The sequence below is a fragment of the Solanum stenotomum genome, chromosome 12 (assembly GCF_019186545.1).
Source record: "Solanum stenotomum isolate F172 chromosome 12, ASM1918654v1, whole genome shotgun sequence".
Classification (NCBI taxonomy): Eukaryota; Viridiplantae; Streptophyta; class Magnoliopsida; order Solanales; family Solanaceae; genus Solanum; species Solanum stenotomum.
In genome coordinates this window covers 49,378,776-49,400,780 of record NC_064293.1, presented here as the reverse complement: position 1 = coordinate 49,400,780, position 22,005 = coordinate 49,378,776, and the positions used below count along the sequence as shown (strand labels likewise).

Sequence of the window (22,005 nt, the reverse complement as noted above, 5' to 3'; positions counted from 1 at the left end):
ACTTTGCAACAAAAAAAAGGGTGATAGGTAGTTTCATGCCTATCCTAATGGAGTTGACCAACTAAAACTCAAAAGAACTTTACCTTCAAAACCTTACGATATCCATTTGGCCTCCCATGAGTTTTAGTAACAATTTCCAACAAAGAAACGTCAGAAGTAGAGCTCAGCCTCTCCTTTAAGGCCAAAGCTTACAAAGAAAACATGCATATCATCTGAATGGCGGTATTTTGATGTAGCTGGTGTAAAGCAAGCATACAAAACCATAGATAAAATGACCAGACAAAGGAATCATAACAGAAGATGAAAGAAACATACACATATACTGTTTCCATAATCTGGGCAATAAGTACCTAAGCACCAATATGTATGTTCCAACTCAACTCCAGCTAGAATAAATAATCAAAACATACATACATTAGTGTTCAACACAAAATATATTTCATCTCCCCTTTTTTGTGTTTTGGGGAGGCGGCAGAAGTATAGAAAGTATTTTATTGCAAATGAAGCACCAGGAAAGAAATGTACATGAACATCTTTATTTTGTGTTGCAGCCATACAAGTTTTCCCAATTACAAGTAAAACCACAAAATAATACATAAAAGATCATCTGTAAAAAGATACTGATGAACACACTTAAAAGAATAACAAACATAAAAAGAACAGACCCATGAGTAGGTAAATCTCAGGGAAAAACAAATTCCTGTTTTTCAGTTAAGCAGGGGAAAACAGGGGAAACGAATTCTTGAATATGCGTAACATATTCTGCTAGGATGACAGCATAACTTACTTTTTTCAACTTCTTTCAAAAGACTTCTTGAATTTCCTTTATATGCTACATAAAAATCAATTCTTAAAATTACGATTTCTTAAATATGCATTTAAGAATATCAATGTCACTTCAAAATTCAACATGCATTATCGAGTTCTTGATCTCCAGCATGCAAGAATTCAACATATCGAGTTCTTGAATTCCGACATGTAAGAATTCAACATATCGAGTTATTGAATTCCAACATGCAAGAATTCAACATATCGAGTTCTTGAATTCCAGCATGCAAGAATTCAACATATCGAGTTCTTGAATTCCGACATGCAAGAATTCAACATATCGAGTTCTTGAATTCCAACATGCAAGAATTCAACATATCGAGTTCTTGAATTTTCCTTCTTCTTTTTTAATGGATGGAAGATAATGGGAAGAGTAGTAGAAAACCGAGAAAAATGATTTAGGGTTTAGGGTTTTGATCGGACATCTTCTAATATCGATTTCTCGTATTTTCCTTCTTTCTTTTTCTGAATGAATGGAAGAATACAAGATAATGGAAAGAGCAAAGAATTCAATTATCGATTTATCGTTCTATCTTTTTCTGAATGAAGAGAAGCGGTAGAGTATGAATACAGGCGGTCGGTGTATATGGCGGTGGTGAGGTCTAATATGCGCAGGTGGTAATATGTGGGTGTTAAGGTGGTGAGGTCTAATATGCGCAGGTGGTATGTGGGTGTTACTTATAGTTTTCCCACTGGTTAATACACGCGGGAATGAAACCCAAAAAAAAAATAGATAAAACACGCGCAAAAAAGAATCTAGTTAATACAAAATATATTACTGCTATTTTTTAAAATATATATATTATATATTTAATTTTATTTATTTTATTAATTAATAATTAATAAGAAAAGTCTATTTTTATTTTAACTTTTTGACTCAATTGTTTTCTTAGTGCAAATTTTGGAATATGAAAAGATAATTACAGCTATTTTAAAATTGATATACTCCTCAATCTTCTCATGTAGAACTGATATAATCTTCGTTACAAAAATGGTTCATATATCTTTACCGTTATAAAAATTATCCCATTTTATATTGACCCATTTCAACTCCACCCAAATTTGACTTAACCCGTCCATTAGTCACCGCTATATTTATATTAGGACATAAAGAAATGTTATGATAATGGTATCATAAAATAGGTATTTTTTGTTATATCATTCAATTGTTGAGATGATTAAATTTGTATGTCTCAATCTCTAACTCTCTCATTTGTTATCCATTAACTAACAGTAAAGATACGTTTGGACCAAATTATTGATGATAGGAACATTTTTAGACTAAATTATTGACTTTTAAATATTTTGAACTCTTTTTTAATATATAAAGAGATATTATTTTAAAGAAAGTTGAAGAAAACTCAACCGATAATGGTGAAATTGAGTTGTTTTAGTGGAGAAATCTCTCAACTCTAAAATAGGGTTCTGAAATTATTTGTTTGAAATAAAACTCCTAGAATTTCTTCATTTTTATCCTTTTTTTTCAAACAATAGAATTGAGATGTTTCAAAATAAATCACTCATTTATGAATAAGAGGTTTTAAAAATTATTTGGTTTAAAGCTGGACCGACCTCCATTTTGTTTAAAATCTCATTCTTATTTTTTATGTTGAAGAAGATTTCAAAAAATTCAATTTCACAAAGTAATTTCTAAGTATTTGAAAAGGATAGTAATGGTGATTCCAAATGAATATGATAGCGGTGAGGGAAAAAGTGAGGTGATTGAAGATAAGAGAGAAACGAGAAGGAAGGTTAAGAAAGAAGAAGACGAACTAAATTTTAAAAAAAGGAAAAATGAACTCACGTGTTGAATATCTATGTAATGCATTTTTTATGTCATGTCAGCAACGAGTGTTTAATAAGTACTCATTATGAACAATGTAATGTTTAATAGGTACTCAGTATGAATAATGTAAGTGTTCAATAAGTACATGCTTTAATTTAAATGTTCATTTGAAATGTGAGGACAAATTTAATTAGTTATCAATGAATTAAGCATAAAAAAATTATTCCACAAGGATTTCTATCTGCATGAGACTAATAGTACGGTACTTCATAGTACCAAACACTAGTAGGAGAACAATACCATTTAGCTACAAAGTTATAACAGAAGTCAACAGTTCTTTACTTATCCAAATCAAATTCCAACCATATGCCAAAGATAATTGAATGCCACTGCAAACCAATCTCATATGACTCAAATAGTGGATTCATGACTTGTCTAACAAAGATGGATTTCCCATGACGAAGGATAAAGAGTATGACCCCAAACAAATATATTTTTAGGGCACAACATTCCAAAAGAGACCTTACCTAAAACTACAAATCAAAATTCAAAATGGACACTTTGCCAAAAAAAATAGGGATAATTGTACAGAATGACAAATTTATAATCTAAAATAAATAAAGTAGCTACTGTTTGATTTAATTGTGCCCCGTAGCAAATGTTTGTCAGTCGCCTCTCTCCTTCCAAATTCTCGCTCGCCACTCTCCCTTTCTCGCTCACTCCCTCTGTGCTCGCCTCTATCGCTTTATACAACAAAATTGTATAAATTGTGTTTCTGTTTGTATAAAGCGAGAGAAAATTGTATATACACATACAAATACATATATATTCGTCCTATACACTTATAATTATACAATAAAAATATTCTCCTGCCCAGTTCTCTTTTGCCTTTCTCTCTTTCTCGCTTTATACAAACACATATTATACAATATAATGTAAATTTTATATTTGTATAATGTATAATTTATGTTTGTATAAAGCGAAAGAAAATTGTATATACACATGCAAATACATATATATTCGTCTTATACACTTATAATTATACAATACAAATATTCCACTACCCAGTTCTCTTTTGTCTTTCTCTCTTTCTTGTTTTATACAAACACATATTATGCAAATATAATGTATAATTTATGTTTGTATAAAGTGAAAGAGAGAGCGATTTTTGATATACAAATATTTTTGTCAACAATTTATACAAACGAGAGGCTAACAACAATTTATACAAATGGTCTGCCAGCGAAATTATACAAATCTCAAGAGCAGCCAACAAATTATACAATTGCTTCTTTTTGTATATATGTATAGCGAAATAGACATAACTTTCAATTGTATATGTATGGTGAATTATACATATATATGTTTGTTATGAAGCGCAATTATGCAAATTTTGTTATAACATACAAATATGACTTTTTTGTTTGCTATATGTGAAAGTTGCTCAAAAAAATATGTGAATTATCTCTTATATTGTTAGCCTTTATCTTCTTGGAATGTTAAAACAAAAATAAATGTTTTCATGAATTCGCCCAAAAATAAGTAAACTAAAAATTTATTCTCAGGGCATCTCCAACCCTAAACACGATTTTACTCTTTAAATATAGAGTTTTTTATTTTTTCAAACAACCAACTCCAACCCAATTCTCTATTTTACTCTCTGAAAAATATTCTTTTTATCTTCCCTTAATATTATATTACTATTTCTATTTCATTCTTATTTTCCTATTCCATAATATAAATTATTTCTATCTATTTCCCCAAATAATCATTTTATATAATTTTCATGTGATATAATTTCTTTTTCAATTTTTTTATTTAATATAAAACTTATTTTATTCTAAATTTCTAAATAACATAAATTGCAAGAAAATATTATATAATATACAAATTCAAATAAAAGTGAAATACAATTACGTAAATATTACATAAACCCTCAACTTTACAAAATTTCACGTTGCTCCCATAAATGTTCTATTAATGCATTACGGTGTTCAAAATGAGTATATTTGTCCTTAATATTTTTATGTCTAGCTAAAAATTGTTCAAATCGGAGATTTTCATCTACCATCATGCCCTAATTTTTTTCCGAATAGTGCTAAATTGGAAATGACCTACCGGATTACTAAATTATTGTTATGATAAATTAATTATTATGTTATGTATTGAATTGTGTTTATCTTGTATTTAAATTATTATGTTATGTATTGTATTGTTAAATTGAAATTTTCATCTTATCATTTTAATTTTGTGCATTCTTTATAGTGAAAATTAATAATAAAATAAAATTATGTTATTGACGAAAAAAAAATAAAAATACTTTAATTCGGGATGAAAGTAGTATAGATTAAATAATAATTTTTTAAAAAATATTATATTACATTTAAAAATAATTGAATATTAGATATTTAATTAATGACATTATATGTAAAATAATATGTTAATTAGAAAATAATAGTAATAATAATAAAATAATGAAAAAGTGAAATAGAGAGTGTGAATATTAAGAATAGAGAGTAATATAGAGGGGGGTTGGAGTGCCCATTCTCTATTTTACTTTCTAAATATATAGAATATAGAATAAAACAGAGGTGGGTTGGAGATGGTCTTACTTTTAATTAGCTTGTCATATAATTTCACGTAAATAAAATCTTTATTTGTGATTTTTTTTCAAAATTTTAAATGTTTAAATTTAAATATTTTATCACGTCTAATTTAATTCAGCCCAAAAAAACATTTCTTCAATAAGTCAACTCCGATAATATGATTTGCTTGATCCAACTATGATCACTTTTCATTAGAGTATTAACTATTACAAAGTCTATCTCGTTGAATGAAGGGATTAATCTGTCATTACTCTAATTTCAAAGGAGTAAATCGCATTATTTTAAAGGTGCCAAAATGAATATTATCCATTTTACACGGGCCATTTCATAATATAAAGCTACAAACCGCCAAACGCGAAAATTTTCAAATTACTTTCCCGCCTTGTGGGAAAACTAGCTCGCGCCAAATCCCAGCATTAGCTTCATTAGCAAGTCTTTCTTCAACGCCGCTCTCATTCCCATCTCTTCACAGCTCCGATACAGCAACTCGCCGGCTGTACCCCTTCAGTCTTTTTTTGTCAAACAACACAAACATCAACTCTCGTTTGTACTCGACATAGAGGGCAGATCTAGAATTTTGATTTATAGAGCGGATCGAGTACTACTGTATTGTAGGGATTCTCCTCGTCCAAAACAGATTACGGATTTTTTTTTGTAAATGGACGGGTTCAAGCATCAGTCGTTCTTCCAAGATATCAAATCAAGGGAGGTTCATGGATACAGAGGTTTGCCCCCAAAACGCTTACTCGATTACTAGTACTTTCTTATATTACTGCTCACTGTTTTTTCTTTAAATTTGGGTTAGGGGAAATGGGTAGGAGATTACAAGGTGGGTAATTGAACCACACCTTGAAAGTGTAGCCAACCAGCTACCAAGTGTTTTTTTCTAAAATATTGGGTAGGTGAACTTGAAATGGCGAGGGGATTTCTTAATGGTGAATTGAACCCTAACCAACAAGTTGAAAACTCAGGACATTCTAGTAGATTCCCCCTTTTACGTCTCCCTTATTTCTTTTCTGACGACAATTTTTTTTCCAGTTAAAAGACGACCTTACATCAGTCACGAATTGTCTAATTTCAATCAAATTGGAGCCGTAGCGGTTGACCACAACGGGTTCACGCCACCTCCAATGGCCCTATCTTTCTGCAAGGTTGGATCAGCTTTATATCTCATTATGTGTGGATTGGGTAAACAGTTGTGTTATTTCAAGTGATTTCGGTAAATTATACAATTGGGCGTTCTTTTTTTTTTTTGGCAGACAAGTAAAAACTCACATATTGTTGCTGTCACTGACGAGGGTGGCTACCTTAGCTTGTTTAACACCCGGGTGCAATTTCCTTCTTCTTCTACTCACCTGCAAAATGCAGGTAAATCATCAAGTTTATAGTTTGGAGATTCTCAGTTTAGCATTTCAAGGTATCTTTTGTTGAGGGGTTTTTGATGAAAATTTTACAATTTACAGAAAAAGCTAAGGTATCAGAGTGGGTTGCTCATGATAATGCCATATTTGATGTATGTTGGATCAAGGTACGTCTCAGCTTCCTATACTTCAGAAGCTATATTATTAAGGTTACTTTGTGTGTATCCAATGTCATGCACAAATGAAATTTATGCAACTCAAATGCAAATAGACCAAATAGATCAGGATAAAAGATGAAATTTTGAGGCATCTATTCTTAAGATGTTCACTTTGAGGGTATTTTGCATAGGAAATATTTAATTGTTCAAACTAAGAATCTAAATATCCATGTATTTATTTTTGTGCATGAGTATTTCAGTAATATAGTCACAAGACTGATAGATGTGTGAAGCTATTTTATGCTAAATTAGATTTCCAGAATTGCTATCAACCTTCTTAAGTGTTTTTCTAGAAGGAAAAAAACTGAAGATATTTATTACTTTTGATAAAAAAAGAAGTAATAAGCTATTTGGAAACATAGTAATCATTGTCCCGTTTCTAATATTGTTCTAGGAGCAAAAGTTCATAATTGGAGTTTCATTATCCATAAGTGCAGAATTTTCACAATTTAGTTCAAGAAAGTAATCCAGCTACACATAAGGGCCTATCAAGTGTTGAAGATTGTCTTGAGTCCATGAAGTTGTTTCATACCTAACAATTTAAACTTTTAGATAAGGTAGTTCACACAACTCAACATAGAGAAAGCTGTAGGAACTAATTTATGGGAAGAAATGTGTTACTTAAGTTTTTGCCATGCTTTATTTCTGTTTTCCATTTGATTTTTCTCAACTCTTTACTTGATTTTCTTTGCAGGAAGATACCAATATCTTAACAGCTTCAGGTGATCAAAGTGTGAGTTATAATTTCACTTTTTTTTTTCTGTTGTGTAGCTAATTAGTTTTATTCATGTTTCTCCGTCCGTTGTATGCACTCAAAAAGACAAATCCATGTTAGCTAAATGTCAAAAACCATTAGATAGATATTTTATCATTTTGAATGCTGTATTCATGTAATTGATTTCAGGTACCCAATTACTTTTCTTTTACATTATTAACAAATTTTCATGATGAACTTGCGCAGATAAAGGTATGGGATGCACAAGGAAATCAATGTGTGAGAGCACTAATGGGTCACACTGGGAGTGTAAAATCCATTTGTCCTCATCCTACAAATCATGGTAGGTTTGGGGTCTTCTGTTTTTCCTTTTGGAGCCATTGGTTTTCTTTTATACTCTAGCAAAAGACATGATATGTCATTATTTTGATGTGTTATTTTATTTTTGGTTCGATATAGATATTATTGTTTCTGGTTCTAGAGATGGGTCATTTGCACTCTGGGACTTGAGGTGCTCTGACAGTAGCAGTGAAAACCTTTGCATACCGTAAGTACAGTGCTACTCCCACATGTGACTAGAATGGTGATTCAATATTATGCATTACGATTGTTTTGATGAACAGGGGCAGCTATTTCTGTTTATCAATAGTAAAAAGAAAGAATTAGAATTATTCATACCTGATCCTTTGAAGAACCTGTCTTCTGTATTTAGGTCAATTGCTACCGTCCATGAGGCACACATTTCTCCCTGTCAGAGGCGGACTAGACGTGGAAAGGTTAGTTTGATAATCATTACTTGAAAAGACTCATCGCTACATATTTTCATACAACCTATTTTATCCTTACTGGGCACAACTATTTCAGGCTTCGTCTGTGAGTATTACATCTATACTATACCTTAAAGACGAGCTTTCCATAGCTAGTGCTGGAGCAGTTGACAGGTGACTGAGAAAATTTGCCATGCTTTTCAAATTATGCATGCAACTTAAGCAGGGATTTCACTGTGAGATTATGCAATACTCACTACTTTTTTCCATAATAAATTTCAGTGTCATAAAGTTCTGGGATACAAGGAATCTCAAATGTCCTGTTGTTCAGGCATGCCCTCATCCTGATGTATCAACTCAGAAGGTAATAATAGATACTCCATTTCAGATGTTTGTTTTTATAGAGTATTCAATTTCTTTAGTGTTTCACTGTCTCTCAAAAGCATACAGCAATGTCTTGCTTAAGATGAAACCAGGCTGCCACCAAGTGACGTTAAGTTTGGAGGCTTGGTTGGAATTAAGAGGGTCCAATTTGTTGAATATTCAGATGTCCCTGATGTGATATAAATTTTTTCTCTTGTTCAGGTACAACGATATCATGGAGTATCTAGTTTGTCTCAAGATTTAAATGGAGCGTTTATTTCTGCATCATGCATGGACAGCAGGTATTCCAATTCCTTGAAGAGCTTATTTCAGCTTGGTGTATGTTTTTCTTTATCCACAATATACTCAGGGATTTCTAGATTATGTTGCCCAATGCACTCTCAAGAAAAACAATTTCAATATATTCACCATATACAAAAACCTATAGACACCATGCCCAATGTCTAATATTTTTCTCTTTCGAATTTGCTCTCTTTCAGAATCTACCTCTACAATGTACTTCAGGCAGAAAAAGGGCCTGTTAAAACTTTCAAGGGATGCAAAATAGAATCATTTTTTGTCAAGGTGAGTGCTATTCTCAATTTTGGCTGCTTGTGATTTGGATACAATCCTTGTAACTACGTGAAAATGACCTTGATTTTGATGTAATTGCAGGCAGCTATAAGTCCTGATGCAGCTCATATTCTTAGTGGTTCCAGTGATGGAAATGGCTACGTTTGGCAGGTCAGTTTTTTCAACTTTAAAAGCTTCTCACTGGAGTTTTCTCTATGTGAAGTTAACTTATTAGCTCAATGTATCAGGTAAACAAACCTCTTGAAGATCCAATTATGTTGAAAGGCCATGATGGAGAAGTTACAGCTCTAGATTGGTAAGTTTGCTCAATGCTATAGATTCTAAGCTGGTGTACCTATTCAAATCTAAACCTAACTTTTGAAAACTAAACTCTCTCAGGTGCACATCAGAAACAGGCAAAGTTGCTACGTCATCAGATGATTTCACAGTAAGTTGTAGAGATATATTGATCAAAGTGTTGGATAAATGAACTAGTTCATTCCAAGTACATGAATTTACTTATTTCATGATGAATCATAAAACGTAATGTATTTAGTCTTAAGATGCATGCCTTGTTGTAGTCATGAACTAAAAGAGAAAAGTTTAGAATGAAATTAAGGTGCGTGTAACAGATTAGGAACTTGTAGAAGATTTCCTACAAATACCTAGGTACTATATCTATTTTATTTAAGGCAATTTGGAAGAAGCAAAAAAAAAACTTTCCAAATGAAGTGCTCATCCTTCCTTAAGTTTCAAACATTTGGTATTAGAGCCAAATTTCTTGAGGTACCTATGACTGAGGATTCAGAATTCTTAAAGGTCAAGAGATTTATAATCAAACAGTCTTGCAAAATTTTGTGGTCTTTGTTTTCTTATTTGTGTTTGTTCCCCTTAGGAAGATGTCAATAATGTGTTATTTCTATCAAATCTGTGCCAGGTGCGGTTTTGGAACATCCACAACAGTTGTTACTCAAACACACGATCTCCATCATCCATTCGAAGGAGAGTAACAGCACTTTCATGTATGCAACGCCGGAAGCTGTTTTCAGATGAAAAACCAGCCAGCATCAAGAATGTCTCTGCTGGCATTGACTCAAACTTGACATGTCATCAAGACTTGCCTGATCCTATCACAGTCCCTGAAATGAGCACTCCAATATCAAAGAAGAGAAAAGCTTTACCAAGTGTTGAACCTCAAGAAAACTTTGAGAAAACCCCAGAAGCTGCCAAGAGAAGTCCGTCATCTGTTCTGAATCCCCCTTCCTCTTTGAGGAAGACAATCAGAGATTACTTTTTAGTCACTCCTCCAGGTTTACACAGTAAATGACAACCTCTATCTTGAAGAATGTAGTTTTGTTTATACATATTGCCAATAGATTCAGATATACATTCCGTCAAGGATTATGTGCTAAGACTCTTTAAGTAGCTCCAAGTTTTTGATCACATACAATTTATTTCTCTAGCTAAGAGCAAAACGAAATGAACCAAAAAGTCACTGTAAATAGAGTGAATTGCATTATATATTGATGCATTGATCTTTTGATTACTAGTTGGATTAGTTCTCAGCTTAGCTTGGGTTAGAGATGACAAAATAAACTCTTTTTTTTGGAAACATGTTTAATTTTGTCTGTTTTGATGTGACCAAACTTTGAGCAGGTTAATTCATGATTTGTAACTGCTGCTCTTGGTTGGTGAGATATATGTACTGAATAATATTATGCTGACACAATCTTCCAGTTTCTTTTAATGATGATCGTCAAGTTAAGGACTTTATTCACCCCTTACCAAATTCTGGAACAAGACCATAACTGGATCGACTTAAACAACACATAAGATCATATTAGTTTATTATGATAAAAAAAATATATATATATAACTTTCAAGGATGGATTCTATTGTGATTGGCATGTAGATCACTAGCAACCTAGCAATTTGTCTTACATACCACTAAAGTTGTTCCAGAGTACAGGGTTTGAGGGTGGGACTTGGGAGTGAGGGATTTGGGGAACTAAAAACATTTTTTTGTTTTCCAATAAAGTTGTTAACTAGCTACTACCACTTCCTAACTGAAATGGAAGAACAAAAGGATAAAAAGACCACGTGAGATAGACGATGTATATTTTATTTGATTAACTTATCTAGATAATGAATATTGAGAATACATTTTTAAAAAAAACTTCCTAAATTAGAGTATAGAATATACACTTTTTCATGTGATTAGGATTTAGGTACCCAATCGAAATAAGTGGTAGTAGAAGCAGACTCACACCTTAAGGAAGGGGTGCACGTGTACCCACTAACTTCAGAGAAAATCATATGTATATATGTATCTGACATGAACTAGGATATAGTAAACAATGCACCCATAAAAAGCATAGGAATGCCCTTGTGTTGTTGGTAAACCACCCCTGAGACGCATTCCCTTATCTAAACTTGGTGGACATTCTTTCCAGCCTTAGGGTTTGAATCCAGCTAAAACACTTATTATTTTAAGTCTTCAAATCATGAATTCGCCTCTGAGTGGTAGTTAGATGTGCAAATTAAATTTAGACAAATTAAAGAGGATTCAGCTTTAAAATAAACAAAGAATATTTACTATGACTTGTTCTTAAATGCACGCGCAAATTACTTCACATCATGCGCTAAATTATCGCATTAAAAGACGCAACTTTAGGAATTGGGATCCATGTTGGGATTGCATAATAGTTAACTTTATTCTTAGCCTTATCAAAATAAAATAATCACTAGTCACTTTATTCTTTTCGCCTCTAAAATATAGTAACAAAAGCACTTATAATAAGAGAAATTAAGATCTCTTATCTACTAACAAATTGAACATAAAAAAAAATTATTTGTGAAAATTAAAAAAAAATATGAATATAACATTGATGCCTTACAAAATCAATTGTCCTGTGACATAAAGTTGCCCGTGAACTCTCAATAATAATAAAAATTACAAGGGACCAAAATTTAACGAATTGAAAATGTCAGTACTATTATATTCACTTCTAGGAACCAATAATCTGCTCCTTAATCATTAGAATTTTACCTTTAATTTATTGATCAATATTTAATTGCAATCTAAATTCTAAGCAATGGTTGAGCAGTTATACGAAAAGAATCTTAGCACTGGACCTACTATATATTACTAGTACTTATTATTTATTAATGATCAGTTATATAATTCTCAAAGAGTCTGAGAATCTAACATTAATTCTTTTTATTAATTTACGAGCTAAATAAAGCTACATATATATGGGTAAAAACATTAAGAAAAGATAATTGGCCTTATAATTGAGTAACGGTTTTTATTATTTTTAATAAAGCATGCAATATTGATGGATTAGAAAATTAAAGATAGATTCATGTATCTAAAAAAGAAGGGTTTTATCTAATGAATATTTATAATTAATCATGAAAAATGACGCCTGATTTCCACATTCATTAATTGATACATACAAAAATAATATTCCATTAATATGTCACAAATGTGACGTTAAATGTAATCCTTATTGCCCTATAAAGCATTTAATCGATTAATCATGCCAACTTTTAAATGTCTATTTCTATATTATATTTTTCTAAATAATAATAATATTCGGCCATGTAAAAAGGTAAGTATTAAAAATAAAACTTAAAGTATATATAATTTTATCTAAAAAATAAAAAACTAAAAAATGAAATGCTTGTATATATTTATATATAATAATGTATCATAGATCTACAACACAACATTATTTACTAACTCAAATTTCAAATTTCTGGCAACTGCTGATGACATATAGAATTATTTGTCTAAGATTTTTATTATCATTTTAAATAGTAAAGTTCGAGAATAAAATTAAAGAGCAAAAAGAATGATGAAGTATAAGAAACAATATAGCATCATATTAAATTATCCGTCCTCTCAAGAAGATTTTATTTCAGTATTGAATTATTGTTTATAAAGATTTAGTTACTGTTTCAATAATGAGCCAAACAGTAACATTTTCTGGAATTTCAGAATATTTTCTATTGTACATTTATTTGGTAGGTGGGGGGCTTTTATATGAAATTTTGACCTACGACAATTAATATTTGCTTCTTTCACGGATTCGAGCAGTTTCTAATCTATGTGCGCACTTTATTTATTATTATTACGAAAAAGAGATGAAAACTACTCCCTCCGTCTTTTATTTAGTTGTCCATATTTTTTCTTTTAGTTGTCCCTATTTAGTTGTCCATTTTGACAAATCAAGAAAGGACAACAAATTTTTTCCTATTATACCCTTATTTAAATAAAATTGTCATAAATAAAGTAAATAAACTTATGAACTTCCCAACATTGATTAGTTATCTTGAGTGAATTTATTTTGGAATTGTAAATTGTACTATAAGGGTAAAATTGTAACTTCACTATGTTAATCATTGTTGCCTTAATCTGTGTGTCATTTCTAAAGTGGACAACTAAATAGGAACGGAGGGAGTATATGATAATGGCAGGAAATTTTTAGCCTTTAATTTGAATAATTCACAAAGAACATGTTGTTTCAATTTGATACTATAAAAAATTCTTGACTACTTGCATGGGAACAATTTCATCTACCAAAGTATTTTTCCTTTTCAATATTTTTTTATGGGAGCTTTAGATTTGAATATATGAGTTCGATATAACTCAATAATTTTAGCCAAACAATATATATGCATTAACAAACTTACTAAATATGAACAAAAAATTAAATTTAAATTCATTTATCAACAGTTAATTAAGTCACTATATATAAAATCTATAAATAATCAAATCTTGGACGTGTCTTTTATTTTGTGCCTTATTACAATTAGGGAAAAGGGTCTGAAAAATACTCCAGTTTTGGCCGAAATTGCTGTTACGATACCAAACTTTATGGAGGACTTTTTACCCCTGTACTATAAAATAGTATATTTTAAAGGTATATATGTGCCCACGTGGACACTTACTATTTATAATTATGAAATATTTATGATATCCTCCTGGACACATATATACCTTTAAGATACACTATTAAATAGTGCAGGAGGTAAAAGATCCTTTCCAAAGTTTGATATCATTACAACAATTTCGGTCAAAGTTCACATATATTTCATATCCTTTTTCCCTTACAATTATCAATCAATTATGCACTCAAATCATTATGCAAATAAGAAAGATGGTCAGGATGCAATTAAATGTCCAAATTGAAATGTGGCCAAGAGATTTGATTTTATATTTTTTATTAATTTTTAATAAGTGATATTATTTTTACATCTAAAACTAAACGAGTCTAAAAAGAATAGATTTTTTTCTTCAATTCCATTTATGGTGATTACAAGAGATAATTTCCACGTAATAAACTGGATTGAGTAAAAAAAATTCTTATAACTAATAAATTGGTGTGTAGTGGAAAATGATTATTGATATTACCATGCATGTACATGTCATGCCGACAGAAAATTTGGTAAGTGTTCCCATAGAATAATTACAACAAAGAAATGATAACTTAAGCTAAGAGCCAATATTAAAGTCAATCTATTTAAATTATTATTACACATAATTGATTGCATAAATATTTTTTACATTATATATATATATCTATAAAACTTAATATACTCTCAATCGCTTTTTATACACTAACCATTTAAAAAACTAGAATGAAAGTAATATCACTAGAGTTAATTAACAGGGCGTGTCGTCTTACTATATCTACTTACAATTTTCATTAAATTTTAAAAAATAATCATATTCATAATAAATATTGTTAACTAATATATAGTGTAAAAATTCACTAAACATGGTACATAATTTATTTATTTTTTTGTTGAAAGCAATATGTTAGCCAAACAAATAGTATGTGTCCCATAAGTTTTACTTGATTAGGAAATACCCACTTATTTAAATGTGCTTAGTCCCTTTTACTTCCCACTAGTTTTCTTCTTCATTTCTCTCTCTCTTCAATTCTAGGGTTTCTAATTTTCTCTCCAAAAAAAGAAGAAGAAACTCTACTAATTGCTAGCTAGCATGCTCTAACAAGAATCAAGTTACATAGCTTGAAAGACTTTGCAACTACCAAAAGGAAAATTTAAGGTATCTTTTTATTATTTCTTTAATTTATAGGGCTGATAGACCTATAAAATCCCTACAACGTGTAGATCGATCTGTTAGTAAGTAAGTTGAGTAGTTACTATTTTATTTTTTTTGTCAACATGTTTGAAGGACAATGATATGAAATTACATTAGGTATAGTGTGACTTTTTATTAGTTGATGTGAAAAAAAGACATGTTTTGCGGAAGTTTGCAGGTGGAATGTCGGATATATACTTTAAAGGCAGCATAGTAAGTTTACAATATGTTCCACTGTTTTGCTCCAAATTAAATTAAAATGGTCATGACTACTCATACACATCACAATATATATAATTATATATAGTGTGTTTTAGTAAATTGAGAAATCAAGATTACTGAGCATGATCTTTTTTATTTTTAATTTACAAAGTTTCCCTTGTGTGTTTTACAATGTCAAATAAAGGGCCATTTTGATTAGACTAATATATTATGCATATCATTTGACTTTTGTGCAAAGGAATTTTTCAACATAAAAGAAATGGTCATGAGTTTAATTTACCTTAAAACTTTAAAGCTATGATCATATGAAACCTATTTCTTCCCTGATCCTAAAATACTTGGAGATTATTAAATATCACTCTTGTCCTTGAGAATTCATCATCTAAATACAGACATATATATTGCCTATTTAATCCCACTTCATCTACAACATTCGTACGTATAAATGATATTTTACACAATCAAGCTAAGGTACAAACATAATTTGATGATGTAAAAATTATTTAATTGTCCGTGTACAGTTATAACTTCAATTCAAGTTAGAGGTACATAATGGCTTCTTCCAGTAGCTACTCCAACCCTCCATGTGCAGCTTGTAAATTTTTGAGAAGAAAGTGTCTACCAGGTTGCATCTTTGCTCCTTATTTTCCACCAGAAGAGCCACAAAAATTCGCGAATGTACACAAAATATTTGGTGCAAGCAATGTAAGTAAACTCCTCAATGAAATTCAACCTCACCAGAGAGAAGACGCGGTAAATTCTCTTGCTTATGAAGCTGAAGCACGTATGAAAGATCCAGTTTATGGTTGTGTTGGAGCTATTTCAGTTTTACAAAGACAAGTTTTACGCCTTCAGAAAGAACTTGATGCTACCAATGCTGATTTGATGAGATATGCTAGTAATCAACAAAGTAATAATAATTATAATTATGGGACAAGTCATGATGATCATCATCAAACTAATTATGGATTTTCTCCTAATACTACATGGAACAATAACCCTGAAGCAGATGATGATATACAGTAGCATGTGTAATTCATGTCCCAAATTATCTACTTGTTTAATTTGTGTGATGCTATTGGTATATTTAGTTACTTGTTGATCATTTTTATTAATTGCTCCCTTTTGAATGGGCGATTAAGTGCATCTGTATTGTACAAAAACTGAATTATATGTATATGGATGTGATTTGGGTATTCATGTTAATTCTAAGTTTATATGTGCCAATCAATTTTTCAAATATTTCATATATCATTAGGTTAAGTTGACATACCATAACACATAAGGTTTGTCAAGACAAGTTTAAATATGATGATTTTGAAGAGAAAAAAAGAGGTACTAACTTGTTAATTGGTTAAATTAAATTGATAGTGTAAAACGTCTTTGCATTAATATATATTCCCTATGTTCCTAATTACTTGTCCACATTTCTTTTTTTAGTTGTCCCTAATTACTTGTCCATTTTGACAAATCAAGAAAGGACAAAAAAATTCACCCATTATATCCTCAATTAATTACTTTAAAAAAGGTAGAACTTCTTGAAAATTTTAAGTTTTTAATTCATCAACTTCATAATTAATAGGGGTAAAATGATAAACTCACTATATCAATTATTATTTTCTTATTAAGTGAACCAATTTAAAAATGGACAAGTAATTAGGGACATAGGGAGTATAAAGTTACATACTTATTATTTTTTCACTTGTCCTAATAAAACCACTAGAGATAGCTTCTTCTTTTTTTTAATAAAAAAGATAGAGATGGAGAGGTTAGGATTATCAATAAGGATTATAGTGAAACACTAAGATTTATTCATTCTTCGTTAGAATTTCGGATTCTTAACTGAAATGTTTTATCACGACTTCAAATTTAATCAGATTTTGATACGAATACCATATATAAAAATACAAAAACATAAAAGAAAAAAAAGAAGTTTATGATTGCGTTTGCTTTAACTATAGAGAGGACGTCCTAGTTATCTTCCACAGAGAAGTGCAGTAGTGGCCCATTGCTAGCAAAGTTCAAGACTAGCCGTCAGAATCTTGTACACTAATAAATCATCCCAAAAGCAATTTTGTTTCTTCTTTTAAACATCTGTCCTCCTTTTTTTTTTTTTATTATTGTATTACTCATAACTTAATTAAATAATCAACCCTCTTGTAGCAATGACTTGAGATATGTTTGGTACGGAGCAAAGAAAATAAGTGAAACTTTTACTTTATTTTTTAGTATTCGATAGGTAAGTAAAAAATTTATGATTAAATAATAGCTATTTCAATAAGAGCAAACCTCGTCTTTACTTCATTCCTCCTTTTATGATATATTTAAAAGATCTCAGTAAAATTTCTGACTATATAGCATGATGTGGACTTTTATCATACTAATATGTGGATGGTAACATTTTGGCATCTTGAATTAAATAGTAGTAATATAGTATTATATTGTACAATATGGCACTGTCCTGGTCTAGATATAACAGTTGCCTATTTTTATAGGGTCCGGAAAAATATTGTTCTTCCATGTGAGATGAACCCATAATTATGTGAACCGTCCCACACATCTATTTCCAGCAGCTTGCGACAATTCTAATTCTTGTCCCCCCTTCATTTTTCTTCCCTTGAAATAAATGATTTTTTAAAATTTACTATACATTATTTGTCCACTTTGAATTTCATACGTTCTTTAAAAAATAATAATTAATATAACTATTTATCATACTATTCATATCAACTAATGTTCAAGGTAAAATAAGAAAAAATATTATTGTATTGAGTTTCTTGATATATTAAAAAATAATAAATAAAAATGAAAAATTATTTTATGAGATACTCTACTGGATAAATAAAAAATAAACAAGGGAGGAATGCTCTTTAATCTGTAGTACTGTCTCGTCGAAGTTTATGTCTTTCGGATTGGATAAATTAACGGTGTAGAAATTAAGGAGATTTGGGATATTGTGTGGTTTGTTGAAAATCAAATACAAACACAAAGTCATCGTAGTAGAAACAATAAACAGTTAAGCAGCTTATCATTTTATGTAAGGTAGTTTGATTCGACACGAAGTTTAAGAAAAAAAAAAGATTTTTAAAATTTGTAGTTCCAGAAAAATAATAAAAATTTGTGTGACTGTAAAAATTTCATTAAAGATAAAATAAATATTTTATAAAAATATATGATGTGTCATGCAAAAGGGAAATTGAGGCGCATGCGCACGTAATATAAAAACTAAAAAGTTAAGTTAGGCCCCTTCCTTTACGATTATGCAGCCTACACGTACAGATATAGTTTAACCACAAAAAGAAAATGGGAGATTTTCAACCTTTTCCAAATTGAAGAATCCATCACATCCTTCGTTCATTTCCTCCTGTTTAAGATAGGTCCCTACTGACCGTCCAAAGATCCGGTGACCTTTTACCTTCTAGGCCCTACTACTGCTATTTTTTTGGTGTCAGAAAAAAATTTGCCCTTATTTTCTTAATTAATTTTATGACATATTTATAACATATGGAATAACATATTTTGACTTATTTCATCGAATAACTTTGTTAATTAAGATTTAAATATTTAGGTTATCTCCGACATCTAGGCCCTATTATTGTAATAGTTTGTAAGTCATACAAAATATGTAAATCGCATTAAGCAAGTTGAATTCAATCTCAAGTTTCCTAAATGAGATCGAGACCTACCTCCCAACCGCTCACTTTCTCTTTATAAGGTAGAAAATGAAAGTTCCTTGAGTTCTATACTTCTATTGCCTTCTTTCATGTCAATTGGGTAAAATCCCCTCTACAGACCAGGCATCCGCAGTTTGACTTTGGTCAATGGACTCTTAACAAATTAGGAAATTAAAGTTTTCTACCTTATTGGGCCCAACACAAGACTTGGATTTAAAATGATCCAGTAAAAAACTGCAGCCCCAACTACAATTTTCATATTTTGATTTGATTGATTTGACAAGTTAAAGGCCCCATAGATACTCTATAATTTTTGTCGATAAAAATTAAATTTATAGTGAAACATTACTTATACTATGATATAAATACAATAACAATATAAAAATATAAACTTATGTTCCGTAAAAAAATAAAAAATATATATCTGTAGCTTTCAGCCCCTTTCACTGTCACTTCTCCTTTCTCTATATCCCTTCCGTGTTTTTTGCCTTTTTGTCTTAGTGGAACTCTCTTTCCTTAACTAGCGAACAAACAAACAAACAGTGCACAAATTAAAATGTCTACACTACGGGTTACAGTTTAGTGACACTGATACAAGTCTTTCGTACAATATGTGTGGGTTCAATTTACGTTATTTTCTTCTTTCTTTTCCTTTCTAGATCTGTAATATAATAAAAAATTTAATTAAATATGGGTATAACGATAGCCATAGTATATAAGTGTAGAGTTTAGTGATAATGGATGAAGTGTAATTTTATACGGGCATCACAATAGCACTAGTGATGTGAGGAGTGTCGACCAACACTTCTTCATCGAAAAATTATACTATATATTAGGTTTCATATCTTACGAGGGCTATCCTATAATAATATTGTTTTACATTATAAATATAGTTTAATACGTTATAACAAGTTACTTACCTCTTTTTTAGATTTATTATCACCCAAGTACTTGTAATTAGTAACAAGTAATTTCTACACTCCTTTTCCCACTGGAAATTTGCTTATTATGACAATGAACATTGGGCCTCAGTACTTGGGATTTTTCCTTGATTTCAAACATCAGGGTCAAAGCTCCAAAAGCCATATTGGGCTCCATACACTATAAGGCCCGTACATTCTATACGCCAAATGGACCTGATCACTAGGAAAAGCTTACAACTTTTCTTTTAAAAAATATTTTTTAAATGAATATCTTATTATTATTTTTTGTATTCACTATAAATATATGCAAAAAAAAAAAAATCTAAAATTATTTATATACTATCTAAAAAAATACTATAAGATGCGTTGGGGTTGAACAATAGGGGTGTGGTGTGGCGGAATTGGGGACCATTGGAGTGTGTAGGAGTAGGGAAGACACAATCAATGTAAATGTCACTCATAGAGCTTATTGTTTTTCCTACTTTTGTTAAGAAAGTTATTTTTTTCATTTTTTTAAGAAAGGACAAAAAATACTTTCAAAATTTTGATCAATGAAATGAAAAAATATTTTTGTCCACACCAATGCATCCTAAAAAATGATATTAATTATTTAATTTTAGTAATTAAAGTAGAAAGTTACCTATATTATATTCAATAAAAAGAAAAAAAAGGTTGTGTTTCTGTAGTTGTTAAAATTTTTGAGGTGTCAATCAAACAAAATAAGGCAGCTAGTTTAGGCAGGCCCCATACGAAGGCGTTACAATTCACAATCTGAACATAACGAAGCTAGAAGTAAAAGAGACAAACTTTCTTCCTTGCAATGCAACTTGTTCCTCATGCACTCTTAATTCACATGCATTCCAACACGTTGCACTCTTTTTCCCCCCTTTAAAACAACTAACATCAACCTCATCTCAACACATTAAAAAGAAAATATTTTTTCTCTATTTTAATTTCACGACGACGATGGGTGACCGTCACGCACACGGCCAACATCAACTTCATGTTCAGCCACACCAGCAGCGCCTTCATCATGATATTGGTGGAATGAAAAGTCAGAAAGGTCCTTCAGCTTCACAAATCCTTGCTATTGTAACTCTTCTACCTGTCGGTGGGACACTTCTTTGCCTTGCTGGCATTACTCTTGTTGGCACTTTAATTGGGCTTGCTGTTGCAACTCCAGTGTTTCTACTCTTTAGCCCAGTTCTTGTACCTGCTACTCTTACTCTTGGGCTTGCTGTTGCTGCCTTTTTGACTTCTGGTGCTTTTGGTATTACTGGCCTTTCATCTTTCTCTTGGATCCTCAATTATTTCAGACAAGGTAAAAATACTTAAAAAGTTTTAAAGATCAGGTATTTTATTTTATTTGATTGGTAAATTTTTTTAGAACAACTTTAAGATAGGAAGGTTTTGAAATTATGCTCGACAAAGTTCTTGCGACGAAAATGTATGTTGCAAAAGTTCAGGCATTTTGTTATAAGATATGCCTACACTTACCTTTCGATATATTATTTTTGATGTGTTGAATTTATAGGTAAATCGATGGTCCCGGAGAGTATGGAAGCGGCAAAGAGGCGCGTGGCGGATGCTGCAGCGCACTTGGGGCAAAAGACAAAGGATGCTGGACAAACAATCCAGAGCAAAGCACAGGAAGGGAAAGAAGGAACCAAGACTAGTTAATTTAATTATGTTATTAAGTTGGAAATAAAAAAATGTATGCTATAATTAATGTGCATTTTAATTTTTGCTGCTTAATTTTGCTCTCTTTAAGCTTTTTGGTGTTTTGTGCTTTTATATGATGTATTGCAATGCAATGTGATGTGTACTTTGGCTGTTCTTGATTATTTGTTCGTC

At 30.8% G+C, this 22,005-nt stretch overlaps 3 protein-coding genes across 3 annotated transcripts; all 3 read left to right on the top strand.

Annotated features, from left to right (window-relative positions):
• The first annotated feature begins 5,698 nt into the window (after window positions 1-5,698).
• LOC125847949 (uncharacterized) lies at window positions 5,699-10,695 on the top strand. Its single transcript, XM_049527712.1, has 16 exons — window positions 5,699-5,945; window positions 6,259-6,371; window positions 6,480-6,588; window positions 6,684-6,748; window positions 7,494-7,532; window positions 7,761-7,857; window positions 7,974-8,061; window positions 8,227-8,290; window positions 8,379-8,455; window positions 8,564-8,645; window positions 8,867-8,946; window positions 9,145-9,229; window positions 9,320-9,388; window positions 9,466-9,533; window positions 9,617-9,665; window positions 10,155-10,695. The coding sequence occupies exons 1-16, from the start codon at window positions 5,879-5,881 to the stop codon at window positions 10,542-10,544; spliced, it is 1,542 nt and encodes a 513-aa protein (XP_049383669.1). The 5' UTR covers window positions 5,699-5,878; the 3' UTR covers window positions 10,545-10,695.
• Window positions 10,696-15,158: 4,463 nt separating this feature from the next.
• LOC125848316 (LOB domain-containing protein 25) lies at window positions 15,159-16,760 on the top strand. Its single transcript, XM_049528168.1, has 2 exons — window positions 15,159-15,296; window positions 16,076-16,760. The coding sequence occupies exon 2, from the start codon at window positions 16,107-16,109 to the stop codon at window positions 16,578-16,580; it is 474 nt and encodes a 157-aa protein (XP_049384125.1). The 5' UTR covers window positions 15,159-15,296; window positions 16,076-16,106; the 3' UTR covers window positions 16,581-16,760.
• A 4,337-nt stretch (window positions 16,761-21,097) lies between these two features.
• Window positions 21,098-21,876, top strand: LOC125848591 (oleosin H2-like). Its single transcript, XM_049528475.1, has 2 exons — window positions 21,098-21,472; window positions 21,686-21,876. Exons 1-2 carry the CDS (start codon window positions 21,118-21,120, stop codon window positions 21,829-21,831), a joined length of 501 nt encoding a protein of 166 aa, XP_049384432.1. The 5' UTR covers window positions 21,098-21,117; the 3' UTR covers window positions 21,832-21,876.
• Window positions 21,877-22,005: the final 129 nt, after the last annotated feature.

Coding starts and splice junctions, on each gene's coding strand:
- LOC125847949 (XM_049527712.1), top strand. CDS start 5,879: ATGGACGGGTTCAAGCATCAGTCGTTCTTCCAAGATATCAAATCAAGG. Junction 6,749..7,493: donor TTGATGTATGTTGGATCAAG/GTACGTCTCAGC, acceptor TTTTCTTTGCAG/GAAGATACCAATATCTTAAC. Junction 8,456..8,563: donor AGTGCTGGAGCAGTTGACAG/GTGACTGAGAAA, acceptor AATAAATTTCAG/TGTCATAAAGTTCTGGGATA.
- LOC125848316 (XM_049528168.1), top strand. CDS start 16,107: ATGGCTTCTTCCAGTAGCTACTCCAACCCTCCATGTGCAGCTTGTAAA.
- LOC125848591 (XM_049528475.1), top strand. CDS start 21,118: ATGGGTGACCGTCACGCACACGGCCAACATCAACTTCATGTTCAGCCA. Junction 21,473..21,685: donor CCTCAATTATTTCAGACAAG/GTAAAAATACTT, acceptor TTGAATTTATAG/GTAAATCGATGGTCCCGGAG.